The sequence below is a fragment of the Pithys albifrons genome, chromosome 24 (assembly GCF_047495875.1).
Source record: "Pithys albifrons albifrons isolate INPA30051 chromosome 24, PitAlb_v1, whole genome shotgun sequence".
Classification (NCBI taxonomy): domain Eukaryota; kingdom Metazoa; phylum Chordata; class Aves; order Passeriformes; family Thamnophilidae; genus Pithys; species Pithys albifrons.
In genome coordinates, this window is record NC_092481.1 from 6,199,580 (window position 1) to 6,216,669 (window position 17,090).

Genomic DNA, 17,090 nt, shown 5'->3' on the forward strand with positions numbered 1-17,090 from the left:
GCACTGCCCACAGCCTGAGCCTCAGAAATGCTCTCTGGAGCAGATGGCAGGTTTATTGCCACCCAAACCCCAAACATCTCTGCTTCATGTAGGGCTCTGTAAACAAAGCTTGCTGATGTTTTCAAACTGACAGAGAGTAGGCTTGGCTTGGATATTGGGAAGAAGCTCCTCCCTGGGAGGGTGGGCAGGCCCTGGCACAGCTTGGGCAGAGAAGTTGTGGCTGCCTCAGCCCTGGGAGCGTCCAAGGCCAGGCTGGAGCAACCTGGGCTAGTGGGAGGTGTCCCTGCCCATGGCAGGGAGTGGGACTGGATGATCTTTAAGGTTCCTGCCAACCCAAATCATTCTGGAATTCTGTGAAATGAAGGCAAGAGGGAGCTCAGCCTCTGCCCTGGCCCAGAGCTGGCCCTGGGCTCCCTCCCATCCCCTCCCTGTGCCTCAGTTTCCTGGGGGCAAACAGAAGGATGGATTTTGGGAAAGCCTCTGGCTGCAGAAGAGAATGGAAGGGAGAAAGGACAAGGCTCTGCTGGGGGTGGTGCCATGGGAAGGGCTCAGCTTCCCCCTCAGCCTCTGGGCTGGATTCAGCAGAAAGTGCTGGGTGGAAGGGAAGAGTTTGGCCTTCCCAGGTCCCCTCTTTTCCCTGGGAATGCCATTGGTATTCAGTGTGGCTGCTTGTCTAGACACCAGCCTTGGACAGAGCCTCCTGAGCTCCCTGCAGTGACATCCCTGTGATTATCAGCCAGCCAGGGATGTGTCTGCCCTGCTAACACACCCCTGGGGAACTGCCCACCCCTGTGGGCAACACCAGCCCTGCCAGGCTTGGGGGAGCTGCCCCAGCATCCCAGGAGGGGCAGGAGTGGCATAAAAGCTTCTGGGACTTGGTGTGGTGGGAAACTCCAGGGCTGTGCTGGTGCTGCCACACTCAGTTTGGGGGCTCCTTCTCAGCACCCACTGGGGTCTGTGTCACCACAGGGTGGCTTTTCTGAGGGTGCTGGTTTCCAGCCCCACAGGGAGTAACAGGAAGGGGAAGGTGTTTGGGTGTCAGCTCGTGGCTCAGGAGACACAGGCTCAGCCTCCAGCTCGTGCATGAGCTGAGCAGGAGCAACTGGAGCTGCTCCAGGAGGGAATGGAGGTTCTTCTGGGCACTTTGGAAATGCAGACAGGGCTTGGCTTTGTGTTGGGCTGCAGGGCTGTGCTTTGTGGCAGGTCCTGCTGCTCTCAGAGCCCCACAGAGGCTTTGGCAGACCACTGGCTGCTGATGGAGCTGTCCAGGTGCCAGCTGCTCTTCCCCTTGGCCATCCCATCCTGCCCATCCCCAGAGAGATGGGAATCCCCAGCCCCAGAGAGAGTGGCATCTCCAGCCCCAGAGAGAGGGGCATCTCCAGCCCCAGAGAGAGGGGCATCTCCAGCCCCAGAGAGATGGGCATCCCCAGCCCCACAGAGAGGGGCATCCCCAGCCCCACAGAGATGGGCAGCCCCAGCGCCAGAGAGAGGGGCATCTCCAGCCCCAGAGAGAGGGGCATCTCCAGCCCCAGAGAGAGGGGCATCCCCAGCCCCAGAGAGAGGGGCATCCCCAGCCCCAGAGAGAGGGGCATCCCCAGCCCCAGAGAGATGGGCAGCCCCAGCCCCAGAGAGATGGGCAGCCCCAGCGCCAGAGAGATGGGCATCCCCAGAGAGAGGGGCATCCCCAGCCCCAGAGAGAGGGGAATCTCCAGCCCCAGAGAGAGGGGCATCTCCAGAGAGAGGGGCATCCCCAGCCCCAGAGAAATGGGCATCCCCAGAGAGATGGGCATCCCCAGAGAGAGGGGTATCCCCAGAGCCAAGGCTTGGAGAGGGCTGGGGACCCACGGGGTGGTTTTGGAGGCAGGGCTGGGTTTGGTTTCCCAGCTCCTTTGAATGCTGAGAGAGAAAAGCTGATCTGAGTGACAGGCTGGCAGCGCTGGCATTCCCAGGGGTGGGCAGGAGGGTGACAGGCTGGGCATGTTTTGCTGCATGAAGAACACGGTTCTTCTGTGTCTCTCTCTCTGTGTGACCTGCCTGTCCCCTCCCTGCCCTGGCTCAGAGCTGAGGGTTTCAGCAGGAATGCTGCAGAGCCTCCTCTCCATGTGCTCCAGCTCGAGCTGCCTCTTGGCTCAGGGCCTGTTTATCCATTTTCCCCCTGAATTCCCCCCCTTTACCTCCTCAGCCATCATGCTAAATTTAGCCTTCCTTCTGCCACAACATAATTCCACAATTTGCTGCCTTATGCAATCCAGAAGTGCTCTTGGAGAGGGGTTTGGGGTTGTTGCTGCTGTGGGATGTAAATACAAAGTGTTGTTGCCATCAGATCCTTTATCTCTGTGTGAAAACTTTGGAGTGCTGTGTTGATGCATTTGCTGTTACAGATATTATGGAAAGCACAGCCAGAGTGTCTTCCAGGAGAAATTGGAATTCAGTGTTGGCTTTGCTGTTGCCACACTGATAGGGTTGGAAATATGATCCTCAGTGAAACTGGACATTCCCTGCAGCTTCTGGGCTCCAGCAGGGCTGGAGTTGTTGTAAGAGTTGGAGAAGGGTTTGGATAATCCTCTTGGGCACATGGTGTGACTTTGGGGACAACCTTGTGCAGGGCTGAGGAGTGGACTCGATGATCTTTGTGGATCCCTTCCAGCTCAGCCTGTCCTGTGACTCTGAGAACAGCAAAGTTTGGGAGCTGCACTTTGGGCTCCCACAAATTCACGACAAACGGGAATCTGACGGAATTTTTGGCTGTGCTTTTTCCCCAGCTCTGTCCTGTGGAGTTCCCAGAGCGCCCAGGAACGGTGTTGTCTTTGGCAAGGAGTACACAGTGGGCACAAAGGCCGTGTACCAGTGCAACCAGGGCTTCCAGCTGCAGCCTGGGGCAGTGCCCAGCACCGAGTGCCTGCAGTCGGGGCAGTGGAGCAACGGGAACCAGCCCCCCCAGTGTGTGGGTGAGTGGGGGCCAGCAGGATCCCCCCAGGAATCTGAAGGGGGGCAGGGGGAGTTCAACATGTCCCCCACCCATGGCATGGACAGCTCTGCCTCAGGGCTGGTGTCCCAGCTGTGCCCCAGAGGTGCCAGGGCTGTCTGCCCTTTGCAAAGGCACCACATCCATGGGGTCACAGCATGTGCTGAGTGGGAAAGGACCCACAAGGACCATCCAGTCCAACCCTCAGCCCTGCACAGGAACATCCCCCAGAGTCACCCCCTGTGCCCCAGAGCATCATCCAAACCTTCCTGCAGCTCTGGCAGCCTTGGGGCCGTGCCCACTGCCCTGGGGAGCCTGGTCAGTGCCCACCACCCTCTGGGGGAAGAGCCTTTCCCTGGTATCCAACCCAACCCTGCCCTAACACAACCCCAAGCCACTCCCTGGGTGCTGTCCCTGCCCCACAGGGCACACACCAGTCCCTGCCCACTTTGCCAGTTCAGTGTAAATGAACAAACACCCAATTCCAGAGAATTCCACAGTGAACCCATCTCTTTGCTGGGAGGAGCAGTGACTTTCTAACAAGTGCCCTCTGTGAGTGCCCCAGCTGCTGGCACTGCACCTGGATCCTGCCATGCCCTGGGTGCTGTCCCTGGTCCCCACAGAGCAGAGATCAGTCCCTGCCACTCCTGAGGAAGTTGGACCTGCCCTGAGGACTCTCCTGAGTGTCCCCAGCTGCTGGCACCTTATCCTGCCCTTCCCTGGGTGCTGTCCCTGGTCCCCACAGAGCAGAGATCAGTCCCTGCCCCTCCTGAGGAAGTTGGACCTGCCCTGAGGACTCTCCTGAGTGTCCCCAGCTGCTGGCACTGTACCTGGATCCTGCCCTTCCCTGGGTGCTGTCCCTGGTCCCCACAGAGCAGAGATCAGTCCCTGCCCCTCCTGAGGAAGCTGGACCTGCCATGAGGTCTCCCCTCAGTCTCCTCTTCCCCAACTGGACACCCCAAGTGCCCTCAGTGTCCTCACACCTTCCCCTCCAGGCCCTTCCCCACTCAAGCTGTCCTGCTCTGGACCCTCCCTAGCAGTGAAACCCCCACTAACCCCCTCTCCTGCCCTGTTGCTCCCCTGGCTGTGCCCACGCCGTGCCCAGCTGTGACGTGCCCCGACATCGGCAGCATCGCGGTGGAGCACGGCCGCTGGCGCCTCACCTACGAGATGCAGCACCACTACAACGCCCAGCTCATGCTCATCTGCGACCCTGGCTACTACTACACGGGCCAGAGGGTCATCAGGTGCCAGGCCAACGGCAAGTGGAGCATTGGAGAGCCCATGCCCACCTGTAAAAGTAAGAGCGGGGGCACTGGGGAGCGGTGCCAGGGCCGGGCGGCTCCACCGGGGGCTGGTTTGCGTTTGGTGGGTTTGGCATTTGCTGCTCTTTGGTGGGTGCACCAGAACTCTGGGTTTGGATGAAGGAGAGGTCACCTCTTGATGTGATTCTTGGTTTAATCTCAGCTGTTCTGGGAGAGCTCAAGCACTGCAGCTCATCTCTGCCTGTCTGGTCCCAGCAGCTTTGCTGTCACCGGTGCTCTGAGGTTGACTTTTAAGAAGGGAAAAATAAAAACTGCTGGTGTAAAAGCTCCCCTCTTGCTGCTTTATGCAAACACCAAGCTGGCAAGGGTGGCAGTGTCACCTGCAAATCAAACCTGCTCTGGGCAAACAAGCAGCTCTCAGTTGTTTTGACACGACTGCTGTGCTTTGGATCTTCCCTTTTGTCAGAGGTGGAGGAGGTTTGTTCCTCTCTAAGTGCAGACACAGACAGAAAAATCTCTCCTTGCCTCCTGCCTGCCTTTGTTTGTGGAGATGCCACTGTGGGTGTGGGTGACAGATGTACTTTTCCTGTGCCAGCTCTAAAGCCAGACCTGGGAGCAGGAGCCCGACCTCCTTTTGTTGCCTCAGCCTTGTTGCCTCCTCAATTCAAATGGCAGCTCTGGGCAGTGCCCCGAGGTCAGGAGCACCCAGCAGGAGTCTCCTGGCTCCTCACGGGGGGCAGAAGCTCCACAGGGTTTGCAGATCTTTAAGGCAGAGAAAATAAAGAAGAAAGGAAGAGCTGAAGTTTGTTTCTGGGAGCTGTGGCTGCAGGGAGGGGCTCCTGCCAGGCTCCAGCTGCAAACCCACCTGGCTGTCCCTTGGGGTTCTTACCCTCAGGTGTCAGCTCTGCCCTGGAGGTCACAGTGGGGGGAAAAAACAGGTGTCACTTTTAATTGGAAATCTTGGGCCATTTCAAGGCAATGCTGGATGGGGAAGGTGTCCCTTCCCATGGCAGGGGTGGGACTGGATGGGCTTTAAGGTCCCTTCCAACCCAAACCAGTCTGGAATTGTATGTTCTTGTGGATTTTCTAGAAGCCAAGTTTCCCACTGCATGTAACAACAGAGATATTCCTGCGTGGAAAACTCCTTTAGTTCCTGTCTTTGGTACTTCCCTCGTGTGCATCCCAAACATAAATATTGATGGCACTTCTCTCTGTCATCTCAGCTGCCACAGCTCTGCATTGCTGTTATTCCTCTAACTGTTCATTAATCCTTCCCACTCATTCCTCACTCCACTAATAACTCCTGGTGGTGGGACTGAGGGAGTTCCTCCCAAGCCCATCCCATCCCTCCCAGCCTGGCTTTGCTTATGGAGCTTTGGGATCTCTCCTAGTTATCTCCTGTGGGGACCTGCCAACGCCACCCAACGGGAACAAGATTGGCACCCTGACCAGCTATGGGGCCACAGCCATCTTCTCCTGCAACACTGGCTACACCCTGGTGGGCTCCAGGGTCAGGGAGTGCATGGCCAACGGGCTCTGGAGCGGCACAGAGGTCAGGTGTCTGGGTAGGTGGGCAGCACCCACGGAGGGTGGTGGCAAAGAGCCCTCACTGCAGCATCCCTGATGGTTAGAAAGAGTCCTGAGTGTTGTTTGGGGAGGGAATAGGGGGTTTAGATCCTGCTCCAGGAGATGACTCAGGGCAGGGTTGGGTTGGATCTCAGGGAAAGGTTCTTCCCACAGAGGGTGGTGGGCACTGAGGCTCCCCAGGGTTTGGGCACAACCCCAAGGCTGCCAGAGCTCCAGGAGGGTTTGGATGATGCTCTGGGGCACAGGATCTTGTGGCTGTTCCTGTGCAGGGCTGAGGGTTGGACTGGCTGATCCCTGGGGGTCCCTTGCAGCCCAGCACAGCCTGGGATGCTGCTGAAGATGTGGGGTTTAAGCAGATCTGAAAGGGAAGCAGACTTTGGTTTCTGGCTGCTCAGCAGACACAAAGTGCTGGGAGATTGAAGAGTTTATTTATCATCCCTCTGCTTGGGTTTATTTATGGCAGCAGAGTCTGGAATCAATGGCCTTAAGCTGAAGGAGGAGGGGTTTAAGTGGGATATTGGGAAGAAATTTTTTACTGTAAGGGGTGGTAAAGCCTTGGCACAGGTTGCTACAAGGAAAGGCTGAGAGAGTTGGGATTGTTCAGTTTGGACAAGAGAAGGCTTTGGGGTGACTGAATTGTGGCCTTCCAGTACCTGAAGGGAGCTGGACAGGAAAGCTGGAAAGGGACTGTTTGCAAGGGCCTGGAGGGACAGGGCAATGGGGAATGGCTTTAAGCTGGAAAGGGAGAGATTTGAGTGGAATAATGGGAAGAAATCCTTCCCTGGGAGAGTGGGCAGGCCCTGGCACAGGGTGCCCAGAGAAGCTGTGGCTGCCCCAGCCCTGGAGGTGTCCATGGCCAGGTTAGTGGAAGGTGTCCCTGCCCATGGCATGGGGCTGGAAATGAGATGATCTTTAAGGTCCTTTCCAACCCAAACCAGTCTGGGTTTCTATGAATTCAGCTGTCCCAGAGAGTCAGGGGTGGGTGATGGCCTTGGCGGGTGGTGGTGGGACCTCCCAGTGACTCCCAGTGGTTCCTGGTGACTCCCAGTGACTCCCAGTGGTTCCCGGTGACTCCCAGTGACTCCCAGTGGTTCCCAGTGACTCCCAGAGATTCTCAGTGACTCCCAGTTGTTCCCAGTGGTTCCCGGTGATTCTCAGTGACTCCCAGTGGTTCCCGGTGGTTCCCAGTGACTCCCAGTTATTCTTGGTGACTCCTAGTGGTTCTCAGTGACTCCCAGTGGTTCTTAGGGACTCCCAGTGGTTCCCAGTGACTCCCAGTTGTTCCCAGTTGTTCCCAGTGACTCCCAGTTGTTCCCAGTGATTCCCAGTGACTCCCAGTTGTTCCCAGTGACTCCCAGTGGTTCCCAGTGCTTCCCAGTTCCTCCCAGTGACTCCCAGTGGTTCTCAGTGTTTCCCAGTGATTCCCAGTGATTCCCAGTGCTTCCCAGTTGCTCCCAGTGACTCCCAGTGCTTCCCTCCCGCAGCTGGGCACTGTGGCGTTCCCAGCCCCATCGTGAACGGGCACATCAACGGGGAGAACTACAACTACCGGGGCAGTGTGGTGTACCAGTGCCGCGCCGGGTTCCGCCTCATCGGCATGTCCGTGCGCATCTGCCAGCAGGACCATCGCTGGTCGGGCAGGACCCCTGTCTGTGTGCGTAAGTATGTGCTCCTGTGCCACCCTCCTGTGTGGGCACAGCCCTGGGGGGGCCCACAGGGCACCGGGGTGGGCAGGGCTGGCAGCACGAGGGGGTTGGGGTGTGCCAGAGCTGCTGTTTTGAGCTTCCCTCCCCTTGGAAATGTTCCACTGTGAATGGTGACTGTGTTTGTGACCCCCTGGTGTCTGAGGGGATTGATGAAGAGGTTGCTGTGGAGCAGATCTGGGTGTGTGTGGCTCAGCTTCGCTGAACGAAGATTTGGGCAGGGCTGTCCCCACGTGGCTGTGCCTTTCCAGCCTGTGCAGTGGATTTTAGGTGAGGCTCAGCATGCACAGAACTGGCCCCACCGTTTCAGTCCTGAGGTTCATCTGCCACGGCCGAGCGAGCTTGGACAGTGCCAGTGAAGTCCTCAGGACTAGAACCTACAGCACCCAGCACTTCCCAGGAGGTCTCCCATCCAAGTACTAATCCGGGGCTGACCCTGCTGAGCTTCCGAGATCTGACGGGATCGGATGTCAGGGAGGCATTTAACTGCCTTAGATCTGGGTGTACCCTTGAAGGAAAGCACTTTGGAGTGCACCCTGAAGGAGCAGAGAGACACCTCTGGAATGTGGGATCCCTTGGAGCCCATGGAATGTTTCCATGTGTGCCTGGTGGGCTGACCAGCCAATGGTGTGATGGTTTGTTGGATGCAGGAGGAGATAAAAGGTGAAGCTGCAACTAAAAGTAAAGTAGTTGCAAGCTCCAAGCCTTGTGATGCTGCTGTGCCTGAGCTCTCTGACCATCATTAGCACCCCCCTAACCCTACAAAGGGTGACCTCAGTTCCCTCTGTGGTCCTGGATTTCTGCTGGCTGAGCCCAACTGAGGGTGTGGGGTCAGAGGGCTCTTTTTGGGTGTCTGTTTGTCACAGCCCTGCCAAGACCCACCCCCTGTGCTGGACAACACTCTCACTCCTCTGCTCCACATCCATAAGTCACCTTGTACAACCTGCTCGTTTGTCTCTCCAGTAAATTAGCTAATTAACCAAGTCACTGGAGCTCTAAGTTTAAGCATCTTCTTATGGGTGGGCAGTGCAATCTGTGTATTGGGGGGAAATCCTTCCCTGGGAGGGTGGGCAGGCCCTGGCACAGCTTGGGCAGAGAAGCTGTGGCTGCCCCAGCCCTGGGGGTGTCCAAGGCCAGGCTGGAGCGACCTGGGCTGGTGGAAGATGTTGGAATGAGATGGGCTTGGAAGGTGTTGGAATGAGATGGGCTTGGAAGACGTTGGAATGAGATGGGCTTGGAAGGTGTTGGAATGAGATGAGCTTGGAAAGTGATGGAATGAGATGGGCTTGGAAGTTGTTGGAATGGGATGAGCTTGGAAGGTGTTGGAATGGGATGAGTTTGGAAGGTGTTGGAATGGGATGAGTTTGGAAGGTGTTGGAATGGGATGAGCTTGGAAGGTGTTGGAATGAGAGGGCCTTGGAAGGTGTTGGAATGAGATGGCCTTGGAAGACGTTGGAATGAGATGGGCTTGGAAGTTGTTGGAATGGGATGAGCTTGGAAGTTGTTGGAATGAGATGGGCTTGGAAGGTGTTGGAGTGAGATGGGCTTGGAAGGTGTTGGAATGAGATGAGCTTTAATGTCTCTTCCAACTCGGGCCATTCCATGACCTGAGTCATTCCACAGTGTCAGACCTTGTGGATAACATTAATTTCAGGTTGTTGATCAGAGCTCTGGTGGGCTCTGGAAGGAGCTGCTTTATTGCTGCTCACACAGCTCAGGGCACGGCGCGTGGCAGCACATTCTCACCTCCTGTTAGCCTGGTATTTTCTCTCTAAACCTTTTGCACTTGCCTCCTCTGTGGGAATGGGTCTGTTTGTTCCATGCAGCTGTGGGAAGCCTTTTCTTTCTGGTTCAGAATCCATCACCTGTTTCCAAACATGTACAACCATATTCAGAAGCAGCTCAGAGCACCTGACACCTGCAGCTCTGCAAGCCTCTCTGCCTTCATATTTTCTAGCCCTGTCCTGTCATCTGCTTGAATAAGGAATAAATTCCCATCCCTGTGGTACAGTCCAGCCTTGGCAGTCAAATGTGTTATGGATCTTTTGTGGGGATTTCATCTTCCCCTCAAGCTTCTCCTGGCATTGGCAGCTGTACAGCAGAACTGCTGCTCTTCTACTGATGGGCCATTACCCCTTTTCAGCAGGACAATAATCCTTATGGCTTTGTCCTCGGCTGTCACAGGGTGTCACATTCCTTAAGCAGCCAAAAATCTCTTCAGGGTTTATCTTGACTTCTTTTTTGTGCAGTGGAACTCACTGCTGGGCTGGAATCAAGGGCTGTGTCCTCCCTGTGGCACCTGCAGAGTGGGACAGAATTTGGGACTTGTCTTTGCTTCCTGCAGCCCCAGCCTTTGCCTCTCCCCTTCCCTGGGTGTCATCAGAGCAGCTCAGACAGGACCCTGTACCCTTTTACCTCAAACCAACACCAGCCCAGGAACAAGAACTGCACAACAACCCACATTTCAGGGCTTTGGGAGTAAAGGTCCCCCCCCAGATTCTCCCACTAAAAGCAGGCAGATTTAAGCTATGCTAGAAACCTGCTCTTTCTCATATTTTTCCTCTCTTTTAACTCTCCCTCCAGGTGGAACTTTTTCCTGCAGTGAGCAGAAACCTGAGTGGCAGCAGGGAGAGGGAGAGCAGCAGGTTTTGATGCCCAGGGGGTGGGAGGCAGGAGATTAATAGCAGGAGCTGAGGTTTGTGAAGAGGAGCTCTGGGGATTTACTGTGTCAGTCAGGAGGATACTGGCACTCAGCTGCTCAGAGAGTGAAGCAGAGAATTCCTTCTGCCAGCAGAATGAGCAAAGTCCCAGCGTTCCCAACTCGAGTCCCTGTTTCAACAGAGCTGCTCCCAAATCTTTCAAGTCACTGTGGGTTTCAGGATTGATGTGGGGTTTTTTCATGCTCTCCTACCTCGAGGATTTTTTCCTACGGATGATCCACTTTCCTCCAGGAGAAAAAAAAAAAGATAATCTCTGCACTTTCTGCTTGTAGCCATCACTTGTGGCCACCCTGGCAACCCTCCCAACGGCCTGACCCAGGGCACTCAGTTCAACCTCAACGACGTGGCCAAGTTCGTGTGCAATCCCGGCTTCCTCCTGGAAGGGGCATCACAGTCTCAGTGCCTGCCCAACGGCCAGTGGAGCAGCACCCTGCCCTCCTGCCGTGGTGAGTCCCCCGGGCACACTGGGGGGGTCTGTGCCATCCAAGGTGCTCTCTGTGAGTCCCTAAACCCCATAAATCCGTGTCAGCCAAACCTCAGGAATGGCCAAGCGATGGTTGAGCTCCGAGGGTTGGTGTGAATCTCATGGAACGAGGCTGGGTTTGCCTTTGGGCTTTTCTCAGCCCTGCATCCTCCAAGACACTGAAGTGTGTGTTGTAAGAAAATACCAGCTCAGGCCTGGGAGCCCCAGAGCAGTTTTACTCAAAGCCCAAAGTTTTATGCAGAGCCCCTTTTCCTCCTGGGCTGCCCAACTTCCACTGGGATCAGCACTGAGGGTCACTCACCAAATCCCTGCACTCCCTCCCTCTGTGCTCCCTTAATCCAATATCTCCAGAGCCCCTTTTCCTCCTGGGCTGCCCAACTTCCACTGGGATCAGCACTGAGGGTCACTCACCAAATCCCTTCACTCCCTCCCTCTGTGCTCCCTTAATCCAATATCTCCAGAGCCCCTTTTCCTCCTGGGCTGCTCAACTTCCCCTGGGATCAGCACTGAGGGTCACTCACCAAATCCCTGCACTCTCTCCCTCTGTGCTCCCTTAATCCAACAGCTCTGTCCAGAGCCCCTTTTCCTCCTGGGCTGCCCAACTTCCACTGGGATCAGCACTGAGGGTCACTCACCAAATCCCTGCACTCCCTCCCTCTGTGCTCCCTTAATCCAATAGCTCTGTCCAGAGCCCCTTTTCCTCCTGGGCTGCCCAACTTCCACTGGGATCAGCACTGAGGGTCACTCACCAAATCCCTGCACTCCCTCCCTCTGTGCTCCCTTAATCCAATAGCTCTGTTGCTGCTGTTGCTGTGCCAGTCAAAGGATTTGTTATTCCAAACTGGAAAATGTATGTCCCAGTTTGGGATCACTTATGCCTAATTAGTTAATGAATATCCCAGTTTGGGATCACTTATTCTGAACTGGATAACACAAGTCCCACTTTGGGATCACTTATTCTTAACTAGTTAATGAATATCCCAGTTTGGGATCACTTATTACTAAATGGATAATGTATGTCCCAGTTTGGGATCACTTATTCTGATTTGGTCCATGTACATCCCAGTTTGGGACCAGTTATTCCCAGCTGGTTAAGTACATCCCAGTTTTGGCCCAGTTGTTCCCAGCTGGTTTATGTGTATCCCAGTTTGGCACCAATTATTCCCAGCTGTTTAATGTACATCCCAGTTTGGGCCCAGTTGTTCCCAGCTGGTTAATGTACATCCCAGTTTGGCACCAGTTGTTCCCAGCTGTTTAAGTACATCCCAGTTTGGGCCCAGTTGTTCCCAGCTGGTTAATGTCTATCCCAGTTTGGCACCAGTTGTTCCCAGCTGGTTAAGTACATCCCAGTTTGGCACCAGTTGTTCCCAGCTGGTTAATGTCTATCCCAGTTTGGCACCAGTTGTTCCCAGCTGTTTAAGTACATCCCGTTTGGGCCCAGTTGTTCCCAGCTGGTTAATGTGTGTCCCAGTTTGTGCCCAGCTGGTTAATGTACATCCCAGTTTGTGCCCAGATGTTCCCAGCTGGTTAAGTACATCCCAGTTTGGCACCAGTTTGTGCCCAGCTGGTTAATGTGTGTCCCAGTTTGTTCCCAGCTGGTTAATGTGTGTCCCAGTTTGTGCCCAGCTGGTTAATGTGTGTCCCAGTTGTTCCCAGCTGGTTAATGTGTGTCCCAGTTTGTGCCCAGCTGGTTAATGTGTGTCCCAGTTGTTCCCAGCTGGTTAATGTGTGTCCCAGTTTGTGCCCAGGGGTCCCTGCTGTGCTGCTGAGCCCTGCATGGCAGCTCAGCCCCTGCAGCATTACCTTGACTCTCCTTTCCCTTTAAAGAACGATTTTTTTCCTATTTCCACCCTCAAAACAAACCCTAACTCCCCCCACCCCCTCCTTGCAAACCTCCCTGCCCCCGTGGCCCGTGTGATTTGCAGCCCCCCTTTCCTTGCCCTGCAGCCCCCCCTGCTCCGTGGGGTGACTGTGCTGTTGTCTGTTTGCAGTTGTGAACTGTTCTGACCCCGGGCACCTGGAGAACAGCGTGCGGCAGGTGCAGCCCAGCGGCGCCCACAGGTTCAGCTTTGGCACCACCGTGTCCTACCAGTGCAGCCACGGGTACTACCTGCTGGGCACACACGTCCTCACCTGCCAGGGCGATGGCACGTGGGACCGTGCCCTCCCACAGTGTCTCTGTAAGTGCTCCCACCCACCCAGGGGCGTTCTGGTGGTTCAGCTCAGAGGGCTGGAGCACAAATCCTGTCAGGAATCCATTCTGTGGATGTGGCACTGAGTGAGAATCCACCATGTGTTGATCCAACCCCACTGTGAGAATCCACCATGTGTTGATCCAACCCCACTGTGAGAATCCACCATGTCTTGATCCAACCCTACTGTGATCACCAGCCCAGGGCACTCTGTGCCCTGGGCTGGTGATCACAGTGGGGTTGGATCAAGGGTTGATGATCTCAGAGGTCTCTTCCAACCCAATTGAGAAGAGCAACGAGGCTGGAGAAGGGACTGGAGCACAAGTGCTGTGGGGAGAGGCTGAGGGAGCTGGGGGTGTTCAGTCTGGAGAAGAGGAGGCTCAGGGAAGACCTTCTAATTTTCTACAATTCCCTGAAAAGATGTTATAGCCAGGTGGGGATTGGTCTCTTCTCTCAGGACAAAAAGGCACAGCTCAAGCTCTGCCAGGGGAGGTTAAGGTTGGATATCAGAAAGAAATTCTTTGCAGAGAGAGTGCTCAGGGATTGGAATGGGCTGCCCAGAGAGGGGGTGGATTCCCCATCCCTGGAGGTGTTTAAACTGAGAATGGACGTGGCACTGAGTGCCATGATCTGGTAAAGGGACTGGAGTTGGACCAAGGGTTGGACTTGATGATCTTGGAGGTCTTTTTCAACCCAATCCATTCTGTGATTCTGTGGATGTGGCACTGAGTGAGAATCCATCATGTCTTGATCCAACCCTACTGTGATCACCAGCCCAGGGCACAGAGTGCCCTGGGCTGGTGATCACAGTAGGGTTGGATCAAGGGTTGATGATCTCAGAGGTCTCTTCCAACCCAACTGAGAAGAGCAACGAGGCTGGAGAAGGGACTGGAGCACAAGTGCTGTAGGGAGAGGCTGAGGGAGCTGGGGGTGTTCAGCCTGGAGAAGAGGAGGCTCAGAGGTGACCTCAGCACTGTCTGGAACTCCCTGAAGGAAAGTTCTGGCCAGCTGGGGGTTGGTCTCTTCTCCCAGGCACTCAGCAATAGGACAAGGGGGCACGATGGGCTCAAGCTCTGCCAGGGGAAATTGAAGTTGGAGATCAGAAAAATATTCTTTGCAGAGAGAGTGCTCAGGGATTGGAATGGGCTGCCCAGAGAGGGGGTGGATTCTCCATCCCTGGAGGTGTTTAAAATGAGACTGGACATGGCACTGAGTGCCTTGATATGGTGATCAAAGTGGGGTTGGATCAAGGGTTGGACTTGATGATCTCAGAGGTCTCTTCCAACCCAAGTGATTCTGTGATTCTATCCCCAGGGATTTGGGGTGTAAATACAGACTAAATTCATTTTGCTGCAGCCCAAGTGCCAAAGAGGATTTGCTTCCTCCCCTTGCTTTGTTTCTATCCCATTTTTCCCCCAGTATCCTCCCTCTTTCTGCCACTGGGATTGGAACTGGGATGTTCTGGGTGATGGTTTGGCTTAAGGAGTGTTTGGAATAGTGTGGGAAGACACCAAATCCTCCTGCTGGCCTCATGTAACACCCAGGCCAGGAGGTCTCTGTGGACTGGGGAAGGTGTCAGTGGTGCTGTCCCAGTGTCCCCAGTCCTACACTGGGAGAAATCAAGATCCAGAGTGTATTTTAGTTGCCTTAGTGCTGCCCAGTGAGCTGGTGGTGCAGGCAGGACCAGCCCCTTGGCAAACCCACCCCCAGCACAGCCCAGTTGGCCTTACTGGACCCAAACTCAGCTGCAATCCCATTCCCTGGCTAAGGAATGGCCTCAGTGCTCCAGAACTCTGGCCTGGCTGAAGCTGTTTCAAAGCCACAGCTGATTCTTTTCTTCCCCTTTGTATTATTCCTCCACTCCCAGCCATGTAAAGTAGTTTGGGGCACCTTTTCCTTTCCTTTCATGAGCAGCATGTCCCACCCTCACCTTGCACACCCTGCACAGTTCCTGGGGACTGACCAGTGACACCCCCTGTTACCAAAGCTGGGGGGCTCCAGGGGGTGTTCTCTGTCAAACTTGAAGCCTGAGATCCTTTCCAGCTGAGTGCAAGGGATCTCCTTCCTTGAAATGAGGTGGCTTGGAGGATTTGTGGGCATTCTCAAAGCTTTGGAGGCTCAGGTCACTTTTACAACTGATTTTGTGGATTTGTGGGGTTAAGAGTTAAAACAACATCTTTGCATGTCTTTGTTTTCTGTGTATTGAATTTTATTCTTAGAGGGGCAAGGCCCTGGCACAGGTGCCCAGAGAAGCTGTGGCTGCCCCATCCCTGGAAGTGCCCAAGGCCAGGTTGGAGCACCCTGGACTGGTGGAAGGTGTCCCTGCCTGTGGAAGGTGTCCCTGCCCATGGCAGGGGTTGGAACTGGTTGATCCACAAGGTCCCTTCCAACCCAAACCATTCCATAACTCCATGGAATTAAGTTGTTCTCAGTGCTGAAACTTAAACCCCTTTCAAGTGGGTGTAGCTGAACACCTCAAAACACTTCCTAAAACATCCCTTAGGACTGGGAATGTTCTCTCACACCTCTTTTGGAGGGGAGAACAACCCAGAGCTGATCCCCTCTGGGGTGGGAGAGTCAAGTCCATGGGAGCAGAGCCCAGCACAGCTCTGGGTACAGAAACCCTCTGCCACCCTCCCTGTCCCTGGGGCTTTGCAGCCCAGCTGAGTGTGCTGCAGGGTGTTATTGAACTGTTGGTTCCAGCAGGAGCTCTCAGCCCCTTTCCTTGGGTTTGGTCACAGCTCTGCACCAGAGGATGCCAATCCCCACGTGCCCACCCCCCCTGGTGCCCTGCTCGTTATTGCAGCACATCCTGTTGGCTGCCTGGTGCCAGCTGGGGGGGGTTTGGCCTCCAGCAGAGGGAGGGAAGTTCTCCCCCATGGATGTTCCCCCCAACATGAGCAGTGTGGGGGGCTTACATCAAGCACCCTCAGCCCACCCTCTCTGCCAACCCCTGGAGCTGGCACTGCTCCTGCCAGCAGCTCCCCTGGCTCCTCTCCCACTGCTCAGCTAAAGCAAAGCTATTTATTCTGGTTAGTGGTGGCTCTGGTTGGGTGAGCAGTGCCAAGGTGTGCCCAGGTGTGACATGGCATCGATCACAGCCAGGAACAGGCTGAGGGTGTGCAGGGGAATGTTCATGTGAACAAGGGATGAGTTTCCCAAGGAACCTGCCAAGTGCCTGGCACTGTCAAGACGAGGCTTTTCTGCACAAACCTTGGCAGCTCTTGCAGGGATGAGCTCATGTCTCCCATGCAGAGACTGATGCCAGGTCTGCTGTGCTCATGGTTGAGCCACTGGGGGCTTGGTGGGTGCTGGGGTAGATGCCAGAAACATTTAGAACCACAGAACAGAATCACAGAATCACCAAGGTTGGAAGAGACCTTCAAGATCCTCAAGTTCAACCATCAACCCCAGCAGTGTCACTGTAACCCCTGAACCTCCAAACCACTTCACCCCACACCAGATCCAGACCCCTTTTAAACACCTCCAGGAGTGGGGACTCCACCACCTCCCTGGGCAGCCCCTTCCAATGCCTGACCACCCTAACAGGGAAAAAATATTCTTCTAATATCTAATCTGATTCTCCCTGTCTCAGGTTGGAAAGACCTCAGAGATCAAGTCCAGCCTTTGACTGATCTCCACCTGGTCAATCAGATGTCACCTCAACTAGATGGGTGGGTTTAAGCTGCCCAAATGCCCTGCAGTGACCTCAGACATGCAGCACTTGTACCTGCTGCCTCTGTCTTTGAAGGAGCATCATCCCTGAAGTGTCCAAGGCCAGGTTGGGCAGGGCTTGGATCATCCTGGTCTAGTGGGAGGTGGTGGAATGAGATGACCTTTAAGGTTCCTGCCAACCCAGCCTGTTGTGTGGTGCCCACGTGGCTGGAGCTGTTGCTGTGTCTCTTGCAGTGGTGTCCTGTGGCCACCCCGGGGCTCCCCCCCATGCCCAGCTCTCGGGGGACAAGCACACGGTGGGCTCCGTGGTGAGGTACAGCTGCCTGGGCAGGCGGACGCTGGTGGGCAATGCCACGCGGATGTGCCAGCTGGACGGGCGCTGGAGCGGCTCCCTGCCCCACTGCTCAGGTGAGGGGCTGGGCACTGCCAGCAGCACAGGAGGGCAAGGGCACTCAGCCATTGCAGTGTCCAAAGGAGGGCAGAGGGATGGGGAAGGGAC

General features: G+C 55.3%; 1 protein-coding gene across 1 annotated transcript in view; it reads left to right on the top strand.

The window, feature by feature from the left end:
• The window catches only part of CSMD2 (CUB and Sushi multiple domains 2), a 292,995-nt gene that overhangs the window by 248,063 nt on the left and 27,842 nt on the right, over positions 1–17,090 (top strand). Inside the window, exons 50-56 of the mRNA XM_071576489.1 lie at positions 2,763–2,948; positions 4,071–4,265; positions 5,622–5,795; positions 7,302–7,475; positions 10,513–10,686; positions 12,716–12,904; positions 16,826–16,999. Of these exons, the coding sequence (XP_071432590.1) occupies positions 2,763–2,948; positions 4,071–4,265; positions 5,622–5,795; positions 7,302–7,475; positions 10,513–10,686; positions 12,716–12,904; positions 16,826–16,999 (1,266 nt within the window). The remainder of the gene's footprint in view (positions 1–2,762; positions 2,949–4,070; positions 4,266–5,621; positions 5,796–7,301; positions 7,476–10,512; positions 10,687–12,715; positions 12,905–16,825; positions 17,000–17,090) is intronic.